At 43.2% G+C, this 26,107-nt stretch overlaps 1 protein-coding gene across 1 annotated transcript in view; it reads right to left on the reverse strand.

Moving 5' to 3' along the window:
- DOCK2 (dedicator of cytokinesis 2) overlaps nt 1–26,107 on the reverse strand; it is a 450,129-nt gene that overhangs the window by 356,847 nt on the left and 67,175 nt on the right. Inside the window, exons 15-22 of the mRNA XM_011968671.1 lie at nt 22,892–22,990; nt 19,143–19,215; nt 18,927–19,030; nt 16,942–17,125; nt 16,695–16,792; nt 14,874–14,963; nt 13,703–13,803; nt 12,392–12,526 (exon numbers count right to left, since the gene is read on the reverse strand). Coding sequence (XP_011824061.1) covers nt 12,392–12,526; nt 13,703–13,803; nt 14,874–14,963; nt 16,695–16,792; nt 16,942–17,125; nt 18,927–19,030; nt 19,143–19,215; nt 22,892–22,990 — 884 coding nt within the window. The remainder of the gene's footprint in view (nt 1–12,391; nt 12,527–13,702; nt 13,804–14,873; nt 14,964–16,694; nt 16,793–16,941; nt 17,126–18,926; nt 19,031–19,142; nt 19,216–22,891; nt 22,991–26,107) is intronic.

Here is a 26,107-nt window from a genome sequence, read left to right on the forward strand (position 1 = left end):
GACTTGACTGTGGATCATATGTGGAGTAACAGAATGAGGTGTCAAGAACAAGTCCCGCGGATCACTAGGTCAGGAGATCGAGACCATCCTGGCTAACACGGTGAAACCCCGTCTCTATTAAAAAATACAAAAAACTAGCCGGGCAAGGTGGCGGGCGCCTGTAGTCCCAGCTAGTCAGGAAGCTGAGGCAGGAGAATGGCGTGAACCCGGGAGGTGGAGCTTGCAGTGAGCTGAGATCCGGCCACTGCACTCCAGCCTGGGCGACAGAGCGAGACTCCATCAAAAAAAAAAAAAAAAAAAAGAACAAGTCCCTCTTTTCTGTCTCATGCTACATGCTGGTTTGTGGGTCAGTGAGATAGAGCACATCATGAGTTTGATTCTGGATGTGTTAGCTTGGAGTTGCCTTTGATATACTATAAAAGAATATATCAAGTGATTGGATATATGGATCTGGAACTTCGTGAAGAGGTGAGGCTGGATTTCTGTGTTATCTGCATAGAAGTGATAACTGAAGCAATGGGCATGGATGCATTCAGCTAGGGAGCGGGAAGCGAGTGAAAGGAGGAACCAAAAGCATTTACGACCTCCAGAGAGAAAATAACAGTATGAGGAATACAAAAAGAGTTCTGTGTTAGCGAGCCAAGGGAAGAAAGTGATTCCAGAAAGAGACAGAGGTCAGGAGAATAAAATGCTATGGCTCATGCTATTTAGGGTATTCTTAATTGTTAGCATGAAGTATTATCACCTGTGGCTCATTCACAAAATATGGTTATTGTTTTTGTTTTGTTTTGTTTTGAGATGGGGTATCTCTCTGTCACTCAGGCTGGAGTGCAGTGCTGCAATCTCGGCTCACTGCAACCTCTGCCTCCTGGGTTCAAGTGATTCTCCTGCCTCAGCCTCCCAAGTAGCTGGGACTACAGGCTGTGCCACCATGCCAGACTAATTTTTGTATTTTTAGTAGAGATGGGGTTTCACCATGTTGCCCAGGCTAGTCTCAAACTCCTGAGCTCAGCAGATCCTCCCACCTCAGCCTCCCAAAGTGCTGGGATTACAGGCATGAGTCACCACACCAAGCCCAAAATATAGGCAAGCTCTTCATTTTATCACTCCTAGGGCACTCAAGACATGCAAGTTTGCCCTTTCCCAAAGAATGTCCATCTGATAGGAGCTCAGGAAAAAAATAATTAATACCCTTTAGCCCAGCAAATTATACTTTGGAAGAACCTTCTTCTGAGGAAAAGTACACTTGTGCACAAGAATGTACCCGGGCACAATGACTGCTAATAATCACATCAAATGGCTTTGATAGCATCTGTTACTTTAAGGAATAAGGATCTGTATTAGTCCGTTTTCGTGTTGCTGATAAAGACATAGCTGAGACTGGGCAATTTACAAAAGAAAGAGGTTTAATGGACTTACGTTCCATGTGGCTGGGGAAGCCTCACAATCATGGAGAAAGGCAAGGAGGAGCAAGTTACGTTTTACATGGATGGCAGCAGGCAAAGACAGAGCTTATACAGGAAAACTACAGTTTTTAAAATCATCAGATCTCATGAGACTCATTCACTATCATGAGGACAGCACAGAAAAGATCCACCCCTATAATTCAATCACCTCCCATTGGGCTCCTCTCAGGACACAGGGGAATTGTGGAAGTTACAATTTAAGATGAGATTTGGGTGTAGACACAGCCAAACCATATCAGGGTCTTTAGGCCCATACATTAATGCAGTATTGAGAAGTGGCAAGGCTGGGTGTGGTGGCTCACACCTGTACTCTCAGCACTTTGGGAGGCTGAGGTGGGAGGATCACCTGAGGCCAGAAGTTCAAGACCAGCCTCAGCAACATAGTGAGACTGCATCTCCACAAAAAAATTTAAAAATTAGCTGGGCATTAGTCCTAGCTACCTGGGAGGCCAAAACAGGAAGATCACTTGAGCCCAGGAGTTCAAGGTTACAGTGAGCTGTGATCATGCCACTGTACTTCAGCCTGTGCAGCAGAGCAAGACCTTATCTCTAAAAAAAGAGACAGAGAGAGAATGGTAGCTATAATCATATACTTAAAATTAAAAAAAAAAAAATTGTTCAAAACTGTAACAAAAAATTCACGGTGGCTGAAACATAAATGGCTCTTAAAAATAGTAAGTGTGGTGACTGTAGAACAAAAATGCTTAACGGATGAGCAATTGCTAGAACTCTAGGGATTGCTCACTGATTTGAGGAAACATAGGATGTCCATCTTCCATCTAGCCTGATTAAAGAATGGACAGTTTATGTCCTGTGTATCTTATGTGAGGTAACTAAAGAGACGTGTAGGGGTTGCAACACACATGTGGTCCATGACACAAACCCTTCTTATCACCCAAGTATTATACGTGCTACCTGACATGCAAGCATTTTTAGTTAAATGCCCTCTGAGGACTTTGCAGTGTGCCTAGAATAATCCCTGAATGATAGCCTCTGTCTCGCTCTCCAAATTCATCTTTCTCCTGTTCTCCACTCTCCAAATTCATCTTTCTCCTGTTCTGCCCTGTGCTCACCATACATCCCCCAGCACCAGTCTTCTCCAACTTTCTGAAAAGCTTCACCTTGTGAGAGCGCTTGCTCATCATAGCTTTCCTCCCTGCACCTCCTTCTCCCATCCAGCACTCAAGTGGCTGATTCATTTGTATCTTTCACATCTCAGTTTACGGGGCCGGGAGCAGTGGCTCACACCTGTAATCCCAGCACTTTGGAAGACTGAGGCAGGCGGATCACCTGAAGTCAGGAGTTCGAGACCAGCCTGGCCAACATGGTAAAACCCCATCTCTACTAAAAATACAAAAATTAGCTGGACATGGTGGTGCACACCTGTACTCCCAGCTACTCGGGAGGCTGAGGCAGGAGAATCACTTGAACCCAGGAGGCAGAGGCTGCAGGGAGTCAAGATTGTGCCATTGCACTCCAGCCTGGGCAACAGAGTGAGACTCCACCTCCAAAATACAAATAAATAAATAAATATCACATTTTTCAGAACCCTCACAATAACACTCTGAGGTAATCCCCACTTTAGACCAGGAAACTAAGGCCCAGAGGTGAAGTGACTTTGCCCAAGGTCACAGTCACTGGGATTCAAACCCAGGCAGTGTGGCTCCAGAGCCTCAACACTCTGCTATACCCTGTATTCCGCTACCCCCTACCCTCCCCACCCCTGTCTCAGCCACACACTTGCTTATTCCTTCACTGGCATTAATTACCGTTTGAAACGACTTGGTTTATTCATTTCGTTATGTTTTTCCGTCTCCCCCAGTATAACATAAAGGCAGCATGTGGCAGACACTCCGTCTCTCTTATTCACTAGAGTCTCCTAGCATAGAACTTGGCCAAATAGTAAGACTCAAAAGTGATTACTGAATACACGAATGAATGAAATCAATGTGTCTCTGTAGCAGGCTATATGTCTCTCCTGTATGTGGGAGAGTAGATCTGCCAGGTGGAGGGACCAGTTTAGAGACTTGAAGGACAGTGACTATATGTGCCTCATGATAAAGTCCTTTTCCATCTTCCTTCCACCCCAAAGACACAATAAACAGCAAGCCCAACAAATGAGCAATATATTATTTTCTACTAAGGAAACAAATTCTCCTTCGGGGTGATGCCTGCCTCAAGTACATTTGACGAAGATCACAAAGTACATCTAGTCATCCCAATTGCACTCAGCATCCCTGACAATTGTGTTAGCATGGCAAATTTCACCCCTCGGGCAAACTAGACCCTTCTTATCTGGTATGTTCATATTTCGTTACAGGGGATTTGCAAACGCAGTTTCTAAATCTATACGTTTATTCAGTAAATTGCTCTCCCGCCCAAGTCATTCTCTGAGCAACTGTCAGCCTCAGCATTTGACAGAAACAGCCATCTTTGCTCTTAGGCAAGGGTTCAACCAGCAATCTAGCTCCCAGATTTCCAATAATGAGTTAACAACCAAAGGAAATAGTTTACCAGTTCAACCTAAAAGAATGAATATCTGTGTCCTCCACAGCTTTTCCCTTAATTGTCTACAGCACAGGATAGCCTCGTTCTGCACCATTTAAAGGGAGGTGGAAGCAGACAAGACCAGTGTCTTACACTTTGCTGTGAGCAAAGTATGAAATTTTCCCCAGACTCTAAAGGATGGATGGGGGAAGTCAGTCTAGGACTACACCCTGGAAAAAGACAATCCAAATGCAGGTAATTCACAAACAGATAAGAGGAAATCAAATGCACTTCAAACCCTGACCCCTCTGCTTTCTCTGATGGCCTCTGGACTAGATGTTAGGAAAGATGCTAAGCTCTGGGAAAGGGTTGGCTATCTCAACAATGACCTTCTGTTGCAAAATATCATGCCTCTAATCAGTTTCCATTCCCATGGCCTCCCTGTAGCACCTGACACTGCCGACACTCCCTCCTTGAAACACTCTCCTTCCTGGTTCGTGGAACGACAATCCTTTCTGCTTGTTATCCTATGTCCCTAATCCAGCTTTTAGTGGGACCCTCTTTTCACCCATCCCTTCAATGGGCTGACTCCCTGGGTTTCATTCTGAGTTTTATAGTATTACTCACCTTGTGCTATAGCTTCAAATGTCTCTTTGGATCACTTTTGACCAAAACTGTGTCTCCATTCTCCTGAACTCCTAATCTGTATCTGTATCTAACTGCCTGCTATACATTTTCATCTGGCTCTGCCAATAAACACCTCAAATATTTTATGTCCCAAGCCCACTACACTATAAAAACCCACTACTCCCCTGTATTTCTCATGCTGGTTTGCAATGCCAGGACAAATGGACCAGAAAGTCGAGTCAGATCATCTGGCTTGGCCCTCTCCTTGAATTCCACTCCTATATTCAATTAGTTCTGGCCATCTCCTCATCTGTAAACCCTTATCTTCCTCCCCTCCTCTTCCACAGTACCACCATGATTACCTTAGTTCAAGAGCTCTTGCCTGAATTATTGCAACAGCTTCACCATTGATAGCCCATCTCCATCTCTCGCTTTGCATCCCGTCTTCCACGACCTAACCTTTCTTCCCCAGTACTCTATCTACAACGTGAATCTAATCATGTTAATCCCCTGCTTTAGCACTTCAGTGGCTCCCCACTGCCAAAAGCAGCAGTTCCAAACTGCTCTTAGGAGAAATTTGTTTTTTTCCATTTTAAGCATGAAACTCAATAGATGCTTATTTATTTATAAATGATATCCATCTGCTAGTCTAAATTAAGTGTTTATAAGTTTAATTTCTTCATGTGAGATAAAATAATTTTAACATTGTTATCTGATCCCAATGGCTTAGTGTGTACACCTATTGGGGCACTCACTGTGTGCTCTCTGAGAGTAAAAGGTAGGATCTACATCAAAATCCCCCTGGATACAGGATGACGTCAAGCTGCTGGCTCTGACAGTCAAGGTGTTTCACAATTCAGCTTCAAGCCTCCTCTCCAAATGCCTCAGGGCCCCTCCACCACCACGGCTTCATCCACTAGCTACTCTTCCCCACAAACATGCTGTTCATGTGTGGGCACGGCACAGCGGCAAGAACCTCAGCTTGGGTGTCAGATCCCTCCCCGCCGATGTCTAGAGTATGACCTGGAGTTACTTTCTGTACCGTTCGGAGCCTTGTTTTCTCTTTTATATAATGAGCATCATAATACCTATGCTTTGCATGGTTGTTGTATTAAGTGAGGTGGAGTTTTTAGAAAAGCACTGCAGGGCCAAGCACAGAGTGGGGGCTTCATAAATGCTACTGTAGAGTAGCAGGAGTCATTGGAAGTTCTATTTCATAGATTGTATTTAGAACTTGAGAGTCTCTTTCGTCCCATGGGCTGGCTCCTTTTCTTTTCTTTCTTTTTATTTTTTATTTTTTATTTTATTTTTTTGTTGTTGTTCGTTTGTTTGAGATAGGGTCTTACTCTGTTGCTCAGGCTGGAGTGCAGTGGCACGATCCCAGCTCACTGCAACCTCCACCTCCCAGTTCAAGCAATTCTGTCACCTCAGCCTCCCCAGTAGCCACTGCGCCTCGCTAGGCTGGCTTCTTAAATACATTTCAATGTCTAGTTTGAAATATCACCTCCTCTGAGAAGAATTACTGATCCTCCCAAGGAAGGGTTTGTCATTCAAATCTGTCTGCTCCCACAAGAACCATTTCCAGGGCTCCGCTGTGATATTGCATCACTGATCATTGCTTATCCCAGGCAACTGTGATTTGATTGCTGGGATGCATGTTTATCTTGTCCACTACATTGCCAATACTTGAGGAAGCCTGACTTCCTAATTTCAGGGTCCTCATGACTTAACAAAGTGCCTGGCACATAATAGGTGCCCAATAAATGTTTACTAATATTTCCATAGGCAAAGAAAACAGAGAACTATTTAAAAGTTCATGCACAAGACTTCATGACTAAAACACCAAAAGCAAGGGCAACAAAAGTCAAAATAGACAAATGGGATCTAGTTAAATTAAAGAGCTTCTGCACAGCAAAAGAAACTACCATCAGAGTGAACAGGCAACCTACAGAATGGGAGACAATTTTTGCAATCTACCCATCTGACAAAGGGCTAATATCCAGAACACATCTAGATGTGTATAAGAGACAGTCTACACTCCCACCAACAGTGTAAAAGTGTTCCTATTTCTCCACAACCCTGTCTCTTATACACATCTAGATGTGTATAAGAGACAGCTTTACACTGTTGGTGGGAGTGTAAATTAGTTCAATCATTGTGGAAGACAGTGTGGTGATTCCTCAAGGATCTAGAACCAGAAATACCATTTGACCCAGGGATCCCATTACTGGGTATATACTCAAAGGATTATAAATCATGCTGCTATAAAGACACATGCACACATATCGTTTATTGCAGCACTATTCACAATAGCAAAGACTTGGAACCAACCCAAATGTCCATCAATGATAGACTGAATTAAAAAATGTGGCACATATACACCATGGAATACTATGCAGCCATAAAAAAGGATGAGTTCATGTCCTTTGCAGGGACATGAATGAAGTTGGAACCATCATTCTAAGCAAACTATCACAAGGAGAGAAAACCAAACGCTGCATGTTCTCACTCATAGGTGGGAGCTGAACAATGAGAACACATGGACACAGGGTAGGGAATATCACACACAGGGGCCTGTCAGGGGTTGGGGGTTGGGGCAGGGATAGCATTAGGATAAATACCTAATGTAAATGATGAGTTAATGGGTGCAGCACACCAACATGGCACATGTATACCTATGTAACAAATGTGCATTTTGTGCACATGTACCCTACACCTTAAGATATAATTTTAAAAAGGAAAAATAAATAAATAAATAAATAAATAGCTCATGCATATGCACAATTTCATGTTATAATCACACAACTCACTTAACAGTTGACAAACCACTTTCACATATGTTCATGAGAAAGGCTGTTTAGCTTTCCCTGAGTACTGCGGCAATTCATAAAATAAATAATAAATTAAAGAGAAGTCACTGTTTGATGATATCCTTTTGGTGACAGTTTTCTCTTTCATCCTGATCTGATGCCAAGCTAATGCTATCATAAAATAGTTCCATTAACTGCAATTGTTCAGTTTACTAAGCCATTACTGTCTTCAAAAAGTGAAATTATATTCAAAACCAAAAAGAGGCTTACACAGAAATAAATGGCATTAACATGCAAACAAATTACATGCAGAAGAAACAGGAATCGCAATGTCACAGACATTTCAGCTCATGCTCGGCATAAACAGATTATTACATTTTAATATTTATTCATACATGAACAATAAAAACAAATCACACTGGCAAGTACCTCTGAGTTAAATTCATATTTGTTTCAAAAGGCAGAGGCTTATGTGCTCCCTCTGACTGCAAGCTACATTGACTTGCCCTGAGCTTTATTCAGACAGTCTTGCTGCCTAACATATTCATGACCTGGAAGGTAAACTACTATATAACATTTACATAGGAAGAAACTAAGCTGGTGGGAGGGGATAAGGTGGAGGTTGATTGGTAGGGTGGCACGGAATAAAGAAATATGCAAATAAGAAAAAAAACAGAAGGCAAAAGAAAGTACCAGAAAGCTGGTGTCTGGGTTCTGGACATTGATGCTGAAGGCAATTAGAGAAAGGGCAATCATGTCTGGCCCTGGGTGAGGGGAGCTAGACTGGACGTGTCACTGAGCTGCAAATCATGCTCCTAAGACGCCCTTGTTAATGCAGTGGCAGCTCCAGTGCAGGCCAGTGGAACTGTGCACACCAGGGCAGGCTTTCTCGGCTCTCGGGGGTAGGGAGCGGAATGAAGCTTCCAGCTGGTGAAGCTCCCATCAGGACACAGAGTGCAATTTTTCCCTCCCGAACCAGTGCCTTGTTTCCAAGGAGTGTGAGCTCACCTGGCCTGTCCTATGTCAGCTTTTCTTTATTCATTCCCTGGGGATGAAGATAAAGTCACAGTTGCCTGGATAGCTTCACTATAACAGCAAGGATGCCTTTCCTGACCACGCCTGCTCCCGCTCATGTTGTGGTTGCTGTTGTTGTTGTTGTTGTTGTTGTTGTTTGCTGAATTCCTCCTGAACTCAGGGACGGTACCATGCTTCCTAGCACTGAAACCCAAGCAGCCGTGTGCCTCTCAGCAGCCGCGGATGTCGCTCAGTACATCCACCCCTCCAGGCAGAGTCGCCCTCCCTCAGGACAGCCCCTCAACATGGCCAGCCGGACTTCACACTTGCATGGCCCAGAAAAAATGACCAGGTTCTCACATTTGCTTCATCAGATGAGGCAGAGTGCAAAGCCTCACTATGCTGTATTTCTTAGCTGTGTGATCGTTGAGCTTGAATCTAAGCCTCAGTCTCCTTCTCTGTGAAAGGGGGCTATAAATGGTGTCCAATTTCATACTTAATGAGCTCTTACTGTGTCCTAGTTGCCTTAGTGTACCGCGGTGTACAAAACAGTCAAAGGTTCCTGTCCTGACAGAGGTGACATTCTAGCAAGAAAGGGACAGTCAACAAAAGCATGATTATTATATAGTATGCCATGTTTAGTTCTATGGGGAGAAAAAAAGACCAAAAGGAAGAGATAAATCAGCAGTGCACGGGACAGAGGTTGCAATTTTAAATAGGGTAGTGAAGGAAATGTTTGAGCAAAGATATAAAAATGGTGAGGGAGTCAACAAACGGATCTGGGGAAGAGTGCAAAGGCCTTTAAGTAAGGAAGGAGCTTGAGCCACAGCAAGTCCAGTGTGGCTGGCACAAAGTGAGTGAGGAGTAGTAGGAGATAAAGTCAGAAAATGGGCTCCTCTGTAGAATTTTTGTGGAGACTGCTGAAGATGATACGTGAATAACCATGTATACTGGCTATGTGACCAGCACTGCTCTAAGTAAGTACCTTACATCCATTGGGCTCATTTAGTCTGTACAACAACCCTGCATGTTAGGTACTATTATGACTGTGTTACATACGAGGAAACTGAGCTTTAGGTAGATTAAATAATTTGCCCAAAGTTGTAAATGCTAGTAAATGTAATGGCAAGATTCCAACTCAGAATTCACACCCAAGCAGCCTTGGCTCTAGAGACTGTGCCTTTCACCTCTGAGCTGGAAGTTTCTCACAAGCAAATGAGCTGGGGCTGGGGCTGGTGAAGGAGGAGTTTGTGGAAGGCAGAAGATAGAGGTTAAATGGAGATGGGGGAGGAAGCAAGACCCAAATAAGCAGGTCTGTAATAAGAGCAGAAGGCAGGATGCAAAGAAAAGCCAAGCATAGCAAGCAGAGGCCAGAGACCTGGGCACCACAGCTGCTCTGGCCAGAGAGGCCTGACTACACTCAGAGGAAATAAGAGCAACACACACAATCAGGACTACCCAGTGAGGGCTAGCAGTAGACCAAGGTGAATTCCTGGGGCCAGGAGAGTCCCACACTGTGGTCCTCAAAAAGCACAGACACCTGGTAAAAGTTATCCCTGCCTCCAGAGAAATAAACAGTAGAAATCCTATACTTAGGATAGTATAAGTAGTAAGTCAAATTTTAAGCTTGAATCAAGACCCTGGAATTTCTTCTTAATAATTTAAATCTGAGTTTTAGAGAAAAGCACCCTTGCTGTTTCTCCTAAGTGAAAACATGATACCAGCTAACATTTATTAAATGTATGAAATAAGTACCAGATATTGCATGGAGCACTTTGTACCCATAATCTCATTTCATCATTGAAACACAATGAACTGGTTTATCCCCATTTATAGATGAGGATGCTGAGGCTCAGAGAGGCTGATTCAATCACTAACCCCAGTACTTATAGGGGCAGAGATACCACTCTACTCAATGTCTGTCCTGCATGAACATCTGCTCATAACTATTACTCCATGCTGCCCCCTGTACTCTAGCCTGGGGCAGCATGAGGATCTGTGAGGAGCAGAGACAAGTGGGAGCAACTCCTGTTGCAGCACCATGTTCTGGTTCTTCTCTCTTTTAGAGAGTTATCCTAACTCTGCAGTCTGATTCTCTGTGCCTGTCAGTAGGACAGGGAGCTGCTTAGTGTCCATCACATGGAACAGGGAAGCACAGTCTGCTCCAAACTTTGTGTAATTCCACAAGCTCAGAAACCTTGGGGATCTGCACAGTTGGTTGTCTGAGCTTCAGGCACTGCAAGAGGCTTTGTAAAGAAGCTCAGTCCTTGAAAATGGAAGGAAAAAATGGAAGAAAGGAAGGAATGGAGGGAGGAAGGGAGGGAGGGAAAAGGGAAGAAATACAGGAGAGGCGAGAAGCAATAAAATAAATACACCAAAAGGAAGAACTGAAGAAAATCTCTGATAAGTAGAAAAGACATATTCTTCTTATAGATAAAACATTCTCACTTGGAAGATGGGATAAGATATCCTTGACTTTTACGCTGTAACTACAATGTCTGAATTCTTGAACTCCTCCAAGAAAATCACTCTTAGACTCACTGGAGTCTCCTATTGGTTTTCCCAAATCACTGACAAGTATCTCTCAAACCTAGAAGAATACCCAACTCAGACTTGACTAAATGACAAGCCACAGGAATCTGAAACAGACACTTCACTTTCAGAATGACCTAAGTACATTTGTTCTGTGGCATGGTTCAAGACACTCACATCTTTCTATTCATCACCTGAAATCTCAAAGAATGTGTTAAGAGAATCCCAGATGATTGCCTGTTTCAGGTGCACTGTCAAGTATAAAGCTTTAACAGCCCATCCATTGTCATGATCATAATCACAACGATGGTCTTTTTTTTATTTTTTGAGTCAGGGTCTTGCTGTGTTGCACAAGCTAATTGAAGTTTGTTTTGAGAAGACATCTCTCCAACATAACAAGTCCACACCATAAGTGACTGACCTGACCATGACTCCAGGAATGCACACGTGACCACAACTACACAAGACCCAAGACAGTTCTTGACACAGGATTTTGCTAGGACAACAAGGAACGTAGAGTTGCTTCCACTGGTAGAATGTAAACTTGAGGATTCTAGTGGCCTCTGCATTGGAAAACTTGCCTCATAAGACAATCAACAAAAAGAAGCAGAGTCCAGATCTAGACAGACAAAGACTATCCCAACAACACTGAGCATCTGGACTCAGCCATGCCTGAGGCCGACTACACCCTTGGTTTTTCAATGACGTGAAATAAAGTCTCCTTTCTCCCGAAGTCAGTTTCAGTTGAGTGTTCTTTGTTTGCACTAAGAATCCAGACAACACTCTCCTTGAATGTTTTTCTTATTTTCCATCACACACAACAAACCTGATCACACACAAACAATCCTCTATCTAACTTTGCCCTATGGCCAGGATGAACATGAATTGTTCTTTTGTAGATTGCATTTGAATGCCTTCATCTCCAAAGCCCTTCAAAAAGGCAGCTGGCCTCTGTGATACTGACCATCAAAATCTTCTAAGGTACTCTAATGCATCAGTTCACTTTTTGGCTACTAGGATCTCAAGGACAGACAGGTCAACTGCAAATACCAGCTTACCGGCCACGTATAACCTACAAGAGCCACATAAACGTCAAACTCCCTGAGTTCTGCCCTTCCTGCTCCCAGGCCCTCTAATCTTGAATATAGATTCCTGGAAAATGTTCACCGTATTTCAAATCAAATGAAGAATGTTAGATGAAACACAGAAGAGCCTCAAATCACATTTACTGGATAAAAAATAACTCTGCAACATGTTAAGATTTCTTTTTTTTTCCAAATGAACTTAGAGGTACGATTATTACATATTCATTACTCTCTAGGTTGGATTCTTGAGCTGTTTTTGATCGACAGCTGGTTATAATTTTTTAAACGAGTTTCTCCTACAGTAAAAATACTGTTGTATCCCAGAGGAATTGCAGAGCTAATCAATCACTCTTACATAACAAGTACTCACTGTGAAAATAATGTCCTCGACCGAACAATGAACTTGAACACATATTCCAAAGCCTTCAGCGTTCTTAAGATTGGCTCACATTGCTCCCCTCTGCTGGAAGTATCCAAGTAAGTCTTCAGCACTGTCATCAATTTCCTGAATAAGGGATAAAATTTTCTAAATACATCTCTTTCATCATGGTAATTAGTTTGCTCAGTAAATTATAAGGTATTCAATCAAAGGTTAAAGGTGGTAGTAGAGCCAAGCTCACTTACTCGTCTGTAAGCAAAAAAATAATTCAGCATAAAAATTATATTTATTACAGGGAATTAATAAGTATTTCCTGCTCATAAAAAGCCAGCAATGAAAAAGATAGGGAGGAAAAAAAACTATTTTGACTAGGAAAACTGGTCACAATCAGGCTACAAGTGGGAATAATGGGGAATAATGGTGGCAATAATGTCTTTTTTTTCAGCTTTTTCTTTCTATAGAACATGTTCTTGTAATATCACAGAACTCTAAGTTTGCTTAGGAACCTTCTATGTTTCTTCTTTACCATAGGGCAGACTTCAAATTACTTGGCCTGCCTTTCAAGGCCCGTTCACAATCTGGTCCCCACCAAACTCCCCAGCATCAACTCCTATCTCTCACCCTCTCCCTACACCCAAGCCAGACCGAGCTACTTGGCATGTGCACTTTCTTCCCTGTAGCCCTTTTTTTTCTTTCTTTCTTTTTTTTTTTTTTTTTTTTTTTTTTGAAAAGAGTCTTACTCTGTCGCCCAGACTAGAGTGCAGTGGTGTGATCTCTGCTCACTGCAATCTCCATCTCCCTGGTTCAAGTGATTCTCCTGCCTCAGCCTCCTGAGTAGCTGGGATTACAGGCTCCCACCACCATGCTCAGCTAATTTTTGTATTTTTAGTAGAGACAGGGTTTCACCATGTTGGCCAGCCTGGTCTCCAACTCCTGACCTCAGGTGATCTGCCTAGCTTGGCCTCCCAAAGTGCTGGGATTACAGGCGTGAGCCACCATGCCTGGTCTTCTCTGTAGCCTTTAAGTCCTGGTGTCCACTCAAGAAATGAGAACACACAAGCTGAATGGATGAATAAGCAGTTCCAGGTACCACTGCAACCATAAGGCATTCATCCAAACCTATGGGTATTCCACATTTTTAATGATATCCAAATAACCCAAGCATAGGTTAGATTTTGTTAGAGAATGGAGAGCTCACACAGATTAGTGACAAAAGAAAATTACTCAAGTTCTTGTGCCCTAGGCATCCTGGCAGGGCAAGAAGGTAGTAGACAAGAAGTCCCCAGGTACACAATTACTTACTTGTAAGCCAAGGTTGCACTGAAATGCTGTTGGATGTAAGCCTCCAGAACAGTGTTGAAATGCTGAAATTTCCGGTCTGCAATGAGTCCTATTATGTAAATCTGAGGAAGATGCAAGGCAGCAGTATTTTCAGGGCAAACCCAGGGCAGGAAGCCATCTTTACCTGGCATAATTTAACCCCCATTAAAATCCTTTGCCCAGGAATTAGCTCAGTAATACATAATGAGTTCTCTTTATTAAAGTAGCATCTTCCCCAAAAAAGCGTTTCATGAAGTGTGCTGCAGGGTGTTCTAAGATGAAAAGGATTTCATGGTCAAATAAGTTTTGAGAAATGTCAGGTTATCATTATCAGACTGTCTTCCTTATTGCAAAACTTTTTAGAATCTTTAATATACTTATGTACATTGTGAATCTCTAAAAGGGTCATGCAACATTCAACACTTCCCTGAATTAATTAATCAAAGCATATATTTGTCATGAAACATCTTTTCTGAGAGCTAGCATTCTAGGGTACTCTCTGAGGAAGCACTTGATTAAGCCACCGTTGTCTCTCAGTAACCTCTTTAAAAACGCAAATATCCATGACATGAGGGGTTAACACATAAAAACTTTGTTGGGCACTGATTCCCTAATGCAGATGTTTCTTATGTTTATTTTGAGAAAACACTGAGAAAATCTGAGTTGAGATATGGAGAGGACAAAAAGACAATAGGGGAGGACTAAGAAGATTTGGATGGTATAGCACCATGGAAAGTTCTGGGTAGGTAGGAGAAATGTAATGATTAGCGAGTTGGAGGAAATGGGGAGAAAAAGGTGAAAGGAAAGCTAGGAAACATTTTGGGTGCTTCACAACCTAGCCAGGGACCAGCTCCCAACATTGATGGAAAGCAGAGGCAATCATTTACAGTATCCAGCCTCATGTACCTTCAGCCAGTGTCAATCTGACATCAGCATTTAAAATTCCCCTTTCACCCACCATGCCTCATGCTTTCAAATGAACTGGTAAGAAGCAAAAGGAAACAGCAGCTCATTATTGGTCTTGTTGCCAAACATTACAACACCTCCAAAGAATTCATGAAAAAGGCCATGAGGGCCACGAGTTCTCAGTATTTTCACAGTAAGACACACATTAATGCCTGTTGTCACTAGACACTTTTCCCCTCTCTCTTACCAAGGCATCAAAGACGAGGATGTCATATTCATCACTTTGAGAATGCTCCATCATGATGTTGAAGAGAGCGTCCAGAGTATCCTGGAGAAACTGGAAGAAATAACAAAGGTTACACTATTTCAGAAACAAGACACAGTGCAGGTGACCCAGCAATCCCACTCCTGAGTGTCTACAAGAGAATGAGAGCACACATCCACCACATGTCATGCTCAAAAGGTCTAGAGTAGTTTTACTCATGACAGCCAGAAGTTCGAGGAACCCAACTGCCCATCAACAGCAGAATGGATACACAGATGGTGGCATTTTCACACTAGAGAATACTACACAGCTGGACTAAAGTGCAAACTACTTCCACAGGCAGCAATGAGGATGATTCTCACAAGCATTATATTCAGTAAAATATATGAGGCAGAGAAAGTACACTCTTCACTACTCCATTCTTATGAAATTCAAGAGTAGGCAAAAACCCATCAACGATGATGGTAGACAGGACAGTGATTACCTCAGGGGACTACTGGCTGAGAAGGGGTAAGAGGGAATCTACTATAATGCTAAAAATGGCCTGTATCTTCTTCTGGGTGGTGAGTACACATGGTGTGTACGTGTGTAAAAATCCATTATGCTATACTCTTATCTATTGCATCATATGTATATCATATTTAAATAACAAACTTTTAAAAAAAAAAAAAGAATGCAAGAGGAAGACAACAAAAGTCTCATTTCTTCCATGACTTCTCCAAGCTACCAAAAGGCTATAGACTTTATAAGTGGTGTCTTGGGGAGTTACTCTGCCATTGCTGAACAAGGGAGATGGGAAGTGGTATACATATACGGCATCTGGAAATTCTACCACTGCTTCTCCAGGTAGAGGCAATTAAATAAAACTTGATTTTCCTCCCTCCTAAAGGATGGGTCAATATTTCCTATAATCCCTCAAAACACATAGCTGCCATATAAAGATGTTTAATCTTGGAATTTCTAACTGTATCATGGAAACAAGATCTCCAGGACCATTGGGAAACACTTGTCCCAATTCATAAGGCTGGAGAGAAGGGTTGCTTTAATTAGATTTGCACTTCAGACACTTTCTATTCTCCACTACCATGTGGATGCAATAATACATCTGACATTTGCATTGTTTTCTGCTTATTTCACTTAAAATGTAAGCCCTGATGTCTTTCCCTTTCTCATCTTTAATACATAATGCTCTCCAAGCAGCAGAAACCAAGAATACTTTTTATTTCTAACAATGATGTGTGGGTAGTACTAAGAGATCATACTACTATATATATATATATACACACACACACATATATATGTATGCTCACACACATACATACATATATATGCATATACATATATATCAACATATGACAACAAAAATAATTAATAATTACCATTTATTGAACTTTGTTTTATATGCTTTGGTTTAATTGTTGTGTACTATGTGTAAGAGACTATTGAGTAAGTTTTAAATATTATCACCTTGAATGTTCATAACAGCCCTGAGAACTATGTCACACTTATATTATCACATAAAGTTGGCAAGTGGGAGAGCTGGGATTTACACCCAGGCTCATCTATTTCCAGAGATTGAACATAACCATTGTCTTCTGGCACCCAACATTCAGTGCCATTGAACCAAGTCACTCCCCTGGATTTCCCAATAAAGATTCCTCAAGGCAACTTGGGAGAATGTGTTCCATTGTTGGAAGAAAAGTTTCCCCATGTCCTTCAATACCTTGTTTCTCCCCTGAAGCCACCCACATGGAGAGTTCTGTCACTAGTGTAAGAATACAAACAAAATGAAGCCCCACTGACCTTCACCACTTCCTCTCCATCCACAATCTTCAACTTTTCTAAATTCTCCTGTAGCAGTTGAGGCTTCATACGCCACTTCAGCAAACCCAGCAAGCCCACTAAAATAGAGTCCAGACATTCAGAAGTATCATTACTGGCCTAACTGTCCATATCAGGACCTTCTTGGGCCTGCAAGCACATGCATATGCGCGCGCACACACGGACACACACACTCCCCACAGACACAATTCTTGATGACCCCCATTACCATTCTGAGTGAGCTTTGTGGAGCACACCAGGGTGGAAATGGAGAACACATCCCGGGAGCTGACAGAAAGCCCCCCAACGCTGCTGGAGCTCCTGCTCAGCGTGGCCCCCTTGTTTTCCACATGGTGTCGATAAGAAGGAAGGGTCAGGTATGCACTGGCATCCTCCATCTTCTTGCTGTCCCCCTGGAAACAACACTTGGTTACTGTCCCAAGCCAAGGCTTCACGTCCAATGCTACACAGAGTTTGCAGCAGATAAATTAGACACTGTGAAGTGAAGAGAGTCATAAAGAGTGAAGAAAATCATCAGAGATGCAATAGACATTGGCTTGTGTGGCACGGTTGTTTTTCCACAATACAGGTAAGAATTCAAAGACATATTAATGGAAAGGGGGTTGATCCACTAGGTGAAAGCTCTCTGAACTTCATTAATGGTAAAATAAAAATGGAATTGAAAATTCCCAGACAGTCCATTTTAATTCATCCTTTTTTGAGATCATAATATATGCTCACCAGCAAAATAAGGAATCTAGCTTAAAGAGGAATTTAATGGCAAAGGCACTAAGTAAGAATGTGCTGGGATCTGGACCCTGTTTTGCCATTCACAGGTCTATGCTTTCTTGAATACATTATTTTGCCTCTTGGTGTCTCATTTTATTTTTCATTAGTAAACTGAAGATAATCATCATCCCTACTTCCTAGAATACCTGAGCAAATAATATAGAATAATGCATACAGAATGCATAGCAGAGTGATAGGCACATAAGTGCCTTGGCATGCTAAAATGAATGACTAGAGGTAGGCATTACAGAAGATAATATTTATCTTACTCCACACCAGGAGTGGTACCAAGTGTTTTATATGCCTTGGTTCATTTCATTTAAGCCTCATAACAATCATATGAAGCAGATACTATTATTATCCTCAGTCAAGGAAACTGGGACCTAATGGGGGTAAAAGAAAATTGACTGCAACTGGGCCTCTGACCCCAAGGAGTTCACATTCTGTCAGGAAAGAAGGGCTTTCAAGCCAAGAACTCTATGTGTGATAAATGAGAAAACAGAGGCTGTACAGAAGAAAGGAGGTTTTCTGGGAAAGTCAGAGAGACTCAGAGAAGTGTACAAGAGTACCATGAGATGAAGCCTTGATGAGGCTGTGTTTGCCATGCATCCCACAGGCAAAAGGGCAATTTCAGCCTACAAGGCTAAGAAAGCCAAGGGCAATGGTGTGATCCATGTGCTGGCTACTCAACCTTGCCCTACCTCACAGCCATACACTTGCCTCCAGCCAGGTGCTAGTAGATGTATTCTGTTGTCATAAGAGGGCATGTGGGAAAGCAGCAGGTAAAACCAGACTAACACTTCTCCACTTCTCAAAAACCATACAAGTCTCATAATGTAAAAATAAAAATAGTGGACATCTGCACTCCCTTTATAGTTTAGATGGCCCTTTTGCATGGGTCATCCTAGTGGGTTGTCATAAATATTGCCATAACTGCTTAAGAAAAAAGAAACTGAGATTCAAGAAGACATGTGAGATGAGTACAGGCTTAATCAGCAGCAACACGATCAGGACCCCAGGTTTTAACATTTTTCCATTAGCTACAACGCAGCATCTCTGAAATGTTTATTGTACGTCCTCTACACATGCCATAGAGGTCCTTACAGAATCAAGAGTACATAACGGTCATAACGATAACCTCTCTGTACATAACAATAACCTTTTCCATGTATTGAGTTCTTCCATGTACTCATCATTGCCATGTTTACATGCGCTGTCTCATAATTCTCACAATTATTCACTGAGGGCACAAAGATGAGGAAGCAGAGGCCCAAAGAAGTCAAGATTTTGTAAGAGGCCACAAAGTTGGTAAACCCTGGTGTGTGTGATTCTGGGGTCCCTGCTGTTGACCACTAAGCAATTTTGCCATCACCCTCTTGCTTCCTGCACCCCCCTCAGTGCAGAGCTCCTTCCAACTCATGGTACCTTGAGGACAACCAAGTCATGGAATCCATCATGTAGAGTAGTCCCATCTTCTTTCATCAGCTTCACATAGGACATGGCAAAGTTCTTTTCTCCTTTATCTTTAGCTGGAAATAGCATTGTGGGGTCAAGAAAGAAAATGATACATGGGCCACCCAGCTATTCCATTCTTCTCCCCTTAGAGGGAGGTGCAGAGATGCCATTCAGTATGGTACTCACATTCCAGAGATGACCGATGTCGAAACATGAATCGCAGATGGATCCTCTGCATGTCTTCAATAGGGACAGCCACCTCAACAGACAGAAACCAGAGCTCAGAACACAATGAGTTAAAGGGCCCTCCCCACTGCACCCCCACTCTTCCACGGCAGCCTGACCATTTAACTGAGAGAGCGGCCTGCTGATTTACAACCCATCCATCGAGCCTGATGAACTGTAAATAAATTACATAAGAACTAGCTATGAAGAGAAAATAAAGTACCAAATGTAATCCATTTGGCAAATTGCATTCCCAGCCAATGAAAAGAGGTCTGTAAATTATAGTGAGGAAAAATGAGTCTCCCCAAATTGATATAAAAGTCACATAACTTTAGCACAGGATTTGATGCACTGCAAACTGCACAATGCACATTTTCCTTACACACTCCAGGAGTTCTGGCAATTGCAGCAGGGCTTAGCAAATTAACAATGGTTGTTAGGGGGGTTGCTTGAGGATTCTCATTTATGCAAATTAATAAAAATGCTTTAATCCGATAATATTTGGAAAAATCCTAGGGCTCATCTCACCCTTGATTGGACACATGTCCAGATGCTTTTGATTCCAAGGACACTGAGCTAAGACAACCACCCACTGGTCACCTGGGCATCCCTGTCCAGTGAATGGCCCACTGGCATCACTGATTATGATGCTTTCAGCCTGGCTCTGTGCAGGCCACCTCCCAAAGTCTCACAGCTGCTCTGCAATCTGAGATTCAGGCCAATGCAGAGAAGCTTAGCTACCTGAGAAAAGGACACTTTTTTTTAAAAAGGAACACAATTTGTACTGTACAGATGCCTATTAAACGCAAAAACAAATGTATACTTGGGGGAACTTTCTGTTGCAGAAAATGAGAATTGAGCCTGAGGAGGTCCACCATCCTGTCCATGTTTCAGGCAGAGCAAAGGAACTGAGGGCCTCACGGGTAACTGCAGTCCAATTCATCCTTTCCCTGCGTGTTGAATGTTCACTAGAAACTATAATCATGTGGGGTGCTGGTCATGCTGATACAAGGCAGAGTCCTCACACTCAAAGAGTTCATGGTCCCATGTTACACAAGGGGCAATGTGTAACAGCCCTGTGACAAGGGCTAGCAAGGAAATATAACCAAGGTGCAAGAGAGAACAGAGAAGAGAAACCCAACGTGGTACATCAACTTTCTGACCTCAAAGTTGACAAGGTCATCAATTTGAAGGCAATGGGTATGAGGAGACACACTGAGGAAAGTAATAACATGTGTAACAAGTGGAGAACTGCTGGGGTTTGAATAGCTATCGCTGAAAAGGAAGTAATGTGTACGTCTTGTGTTTGGAGACAGAGCCCAGGGGGAATAAAGAATGCTGCTAATGATAAGGCAGAGATATTTGAAGCTATGATCAAGCTTCAGTGTTCACTGAATTGATTCCACATCCTTATTCCAATGCAGGTTATTCCTTTCTGCTTAGTGTGACGATCTGGTAATGTGAATATTTGTGGTTAATGTCACTTCTGTCAAGGAATTATCCCAAAAGGGCATCTTTCAGGCATTATGCAGCCTGTGATGGGCTCACATTGGCTTGCAAGCTCTGCCACTCCTCACCGCTGAGCAGAACAGCGCAGCTTGATGAAATGGGCACCACCCACAAGAGGACTATTTGACAATTCCATTTTGGTTACATCCTGCACCAAGGAAGGGTGATCAAGGGAACCAAGGTGCTCACCCACCAGACCTCCATTTCCACTGGCTGACAATACCACCAGACACACGCTAGGGGGTCATTTCCGATTCAGAGAGGTGCCTCCAAGGACCCTAAGACCTTACAGATGGTGACTTCTCCTATAACCTAGAGTCAAAGAAGTTCTTTCTGTCACCCTGTGCCCCTCCAATATGTTCATGACTGGCTTCAGAATTTAGCTAGATATTTCATGAAGATAAACATAATATATTCTCATATGTTGTTTACAATCACATTGCTCCATCAAGCCTCCTACCTGCTTTGGTTAAAACCAGGAATTTCTAAAATATGTTCAACAGAATCCTAACTCCAGGATATGACGCTAGGAAAAAGGAAAATGCTCTGTAGTCAATGAGTTTTGGGATGTGCTCTGCATCCTTATTTCCTTTTGCAGATCTGCAGAGCACATTTACATCTCAAGGGCTCTAAGAACTTGACATAAGGAAGCCTTTAACTTCTATATTTGTTCTCAAGTTTCTCACATTTGATAAGGAAATGTTATTTTAATACATTTAATATATGATTCTTTTTTTTTTTTTTTCCCTGAGACGGAGTCTCACTCTGTTACCTAGGTTGGAGTGCAGTGGTGCAATCTCAGCTCACTACAACCTCCTCCTCCCAGGTTCAAGTGATTCTTGTGCCTCAGCCTCCTGAGTAGCTGGAACTACAGGCACATGCAACCATGCACAACTTATTTATTTATGTATTTATTTATTCATTTATTTTTAGTAGAGACAGAGCTTCACCATGTTGGCCAGGCTCGTCTCGAGCTCATGACCTCAGGTGATCCACCCACCTTGGCCTCCCAAAGTGCTGGGATTACAGGCATGAGCCACTGTACCTAGCCTGAAATGTTATTTTAATAAAAGACCACTTAGTATTCCACAGAACATTTTGCGGGGAGATGCCATATGAGAAGGACCTGGAGGGAGAGTTCATCAGATATCTGGAACAACTATATCTTTCCTCTGCCTTCCCCCAGCAACTACACAGAGAGGCGCAAAGCTGCCTGCCACTACCAATTAGACTGCCTTGTAGAGGGGTGGGTAAAAAATAGGCAAGGGTCAAGTGTTTGAAGGGCATCTTGAAGGAATGTAAAATCTAGTTCAGTTTTGCAGACTGAGATAACTGCCAAGTATAATCAGGAGTTGTATTAACTGAATAAGTACTCTCTTCCAAGGACTTGTCTGACAGTGTTATTAAATCCTTTTACTTCCACAGTCAACCTATTGCTCCCATTTTACAGATGAGGAAACCAGGGCACAGAGCAGGTGAATGACTTGCCCAAGGTCACACCATTGGTGAGCATTAAGGCTGGAACACGAACCCAGACTCTCTGGGTCTAGGGTCCATGTGCAGAACTGCCTTGCTCGCCTGCTCTCATTAAAAGGAAGAAGGCTGGGCACGGTGGCTCATGCCCATAATCCCAGCACTTTGGGAGGCCAAGGTGGGCAGATCACTTGAGGTCAGGAGTTTGAGACCAGCCTGGCCAACAAGGTGAAACCCCATCTCTACTAAAAACACAAAAATTAGCCTGGTGTGGTGGCGCACACTTGTAATCCCAGCTACTCAAGGGGCTGAGACAGGAGAATCACTTGAACCCGGGAGACAAAGGTTGCAGTGAGCAGAGATGGCAATACGGTACTCTAGCCTGGGTAACAAAGTAAGAATCTGTCTCAAAACAACAAAAAAATGCTAATTGCTCCAGTCAGTATTCTGCTCCCTCAGGTTGCAGTGATGAGCACAGACCCAGAGCCAGACTGCTCAGGTTTGAATCCCAGCTCTGATGTTTCCTAGCAGTGTGGTCCTGGTCAGGCTACTTACCTGTTCTGTGACAGTTTCCTCAACTATAAAATGAAGGAAATATTAGTACAAACCTCACATGGCTATTGTAAGCAATACATAAATTATTTAAATAAAGCACTTAAAACAGTGCCTGGTTCATGGTAAGAACTAGACATGTGTTCACATCTATTATTATTATTATCAATTATTACCTTGACTGTTTCCATCCAACGTGGCTGTTTGACTTGATAGTACACGACGGAGCGATATTCATTCATGGGCTTGTCCCCTGCTCCCACGCAAATTGCATTCTGACCCAAGAAAGACAAAGTGAGAGAAAACATTACAGAATTGCCATTTTCTGTGCTTGCACAGGTTTGGTCCCTAGGCTACCACCAGTCTTAGAGACTGGGTCAACCCTGCCTTCCCTAGCCCTCATGCCAGGTGCCCATAATGGCTCCTTCTCTACTACAGATTTACACAGAAGCGCCCCAGCCACCGGACTGACAGGCGCTTAACTACAGAAATTCCATTACTTCCATTCTGGAAACCACTGGAGTGCACCAGGGCATTGATGTGACTGCCTTATTGTAAGTGATAACCAGCCTTGGAGTTACTGCACACTGCCAGTCTTATTAATCCTATTTGTTTCCTAAATGTGAATGTGCACAAAGTTTACAAGCAGGCTCAGATAAGCCCAGTAGCAACTCTTCTGATGAATTTCCGCAGCTAACACATCAGGGCGGTGGGCAGTGCTGGGCAAAAGGAGAGAGCATAGGCTTCAGAGAGACTCCTGAGCACCTGCCTTAGAGAACAAGTCTGGAGCGAGGGGGTTTCGGGGAGGAGGCTCAGTTCAGGCCACAATAATGGAACATCTTCTGGGTACTCCATGCTGAGCACTGGGGTATGGGAATGGCTCAGATACTGAACCTGATGTGAGCTCACAGTTTAGTGCAGGAAACATTAGGGAACACATCATGACAGCAATGCAACATGATGACAGACACGTGTACACACTACTGTCGGGCACAGAGGAAGGACACAAGGACAGGTGAGGAATCAGGGAAGATTTCTTGGAGGCAATGACAGTTGAGTATCTTGAAGAAAGATTCCAAGTTGGCTCAGAGCAGAAATGTGGGAGGGGCTTTCTGAGCAGAGAGTGAGCACAGAGCACACATGCCCAAGTGGGACATTTATTCTTTGCCATAAAAATCACCCTCAGAGGTTCAGAAAGGAGCTGACTAACAAGGAATGATCTCCTAGTCGCATATAACAATGACTAATTCTATGTTCATTCCAGTCCTTTGGCCGCCAAACAAGATCCAAGCTAGGATTACCCAGAAGGGGCCCTAAGTATGGTTTTTATAGCAGGCCAAACAGTTTCCAATCCTCAGATTGCCAGATTCATAAGATTTGGTTCTGGAGCCCCAGCCCCTGCAATTGCAAACTGCGTGCCTCTCGGCATGTTGATGGCAAGTCATGCCTCTCACAAGATTCCATCAGATTCTCCCGTGGATCCTTGACCCTCCGCAGGCTGCATCACCAGAGCTGGCCACACACAGACACTCCGTGAGTCCTGGCGAACCCCACGAACCTGGGGAAAGGAAGACTGCCCTTCGCACTGGAAATCTCCCTGTGTGCTTCCGAGGTATGGAAAAGGAATGAGCTCAGTTTCAATATTGACTGACAGTACTTGCAGCCAAATCGATCCATTTGAAAACAGAACGCAGTAGTCCTTTCAGAATGTATCTTTAAAAGAAAAACAAGCATAACCAATGAACCAGAACTGAGTGAAGACACACAACTCTCTTGTTTTTCCATGGGATGAAGCCTTCCAGAACTTCCGGAGGCACTAAGCTAAAAACACATGCTTCCAAAGTCTTTCTAACCATTCAGAGTGGGTTTGTGTCTGGCATCACGCTAAGCCCTGTACACACACCACCTCGCTTAATTCAGTCCTCATAACCACCTCTGACGCTTACTATCGGCATCCCCATTTCACAGCTGGGTAAACTGAGGCCCTGAGAGATTAAGCCACTTGCCCAAAAAGTGGCAAAGCCAAGACTACCTCACAGACCCTCTAACTACTCATCCAGTGTTCCTTCTGTAAGAACCTAGATGCCTTCCAGCCTACAAAGATTTATATCTGGTGACATTTATGGGCTTAGAGCTTCTGTAGTTATAGTAAATCCCATGTAGCTTACAAAATCAGAAACTACACATATATCTCTGGTGAAAGTAAAACTGCTGTATGGCAGGCAACTGAATCTCACAAAACTGTACTGATGATGAAAATTTTTGATCTCCTAAGGCTGGAGAAAAAAGTCTCAGTACCAGTCAGAGAAAAGCCAGAGATAGTGCCCTAGCCCTCAACACTTCAGAGAGAAAACAATGTTGGGAAGTGCCCCCAGACAGCATTGTGACCAGGGACTGAGCCCAGTTCGAGGGAAAGTATAGAATGGTATATATCTCAAATCACACTGTTCCATCATTTTCTACATTGCCTATCCCCATGGCCCCCAATTAACAGTGAGAGCCCCTCATAGGTGTGGGAGACTTCAGGTCAGTAGAAGAAAATCTGAGTAAGGATCAGGAAGCCTGGAGGCTTTCATGTTGGCTTGGCCTTGGAAGAAACATCTCTGCAGGAGAAAATCCAGGCTCCTAACACATGCCCTGTTTACTTGGTAGGAATCAGGTGAGAACGAGATGATCCCAGGGAGGTGAACATACTTTGCGAAAGACAGTGTTCTCCTCTCACAAGACCACATCATGGGAAGATGCTAATTAGCATTCCTAAGGTGGGAATCAGGCCAGGAGTTCAGTATACCCTTCTAATAGTAATAGCTACATTTAATGAACACTTATTATGTAGATTACCTCATCTGATATTCACAAGAGCAAAGTGCCATTGCTGGTCCTATTTTCAGACAGAGACTCTCAGGCTTAGAGAGGTTATGTAACTGCCTCAACGTCCTCTTACTAATTCAGGCTGAGCTGGGCTTTGCACCTGGCTGTCTGGCCCCAGGGGTCATGGTCTTAACCACTATCCCATATTTCCCCTATCCCCTGCCTCCACCGCCTCAAGCTGGTTGGTCTCAGAAGAACAGAGGTTTCTTGGCCCAGCATCTGAGCCTTTCTCTTTCACCAGAACTTGCTTCTGGTTGGATTGCCTGTTTGACTCCCTCAGGTCCCTCAGAGGGCTTCACCCTGCACTTGTCCCCTTCTCTGAATGTGACTCTCCTTCCTGTTGCTGGGTACTTACTGCATACCAGGTGCCTTATACCTACAGTGTGTTTTGTTTGTTTGTTGAGAAAGGGTCTCACTTTGTCGCCCGGGCTGGAGTGGCTGGGGCGCGATCTCAGCTCACTGCAACCTCTGCCTCCAGGGTTCAAGCAATTCTCGTGCCTCAACCTCCCAAGTAGCTGGGA

This window comes from Mandrillus leucophaeus, unplaced genomic scaffold (assembly GCF_000951045.1).
Source record: "Mandrillus leucophaeus isolate KB7577 unplaced genomic scaffold, Mleu.le_1.0 Scaffold855, whole genome shotgun sequence".
In the NCBI taxonomy this organism is placed as follows: domain Eukaryota; kingdom Metazoa; phylum Chordata; class Mammalia; order Primates; family Cercopithecidae; genus Mandrillus; species Mandrillus leucophaeus.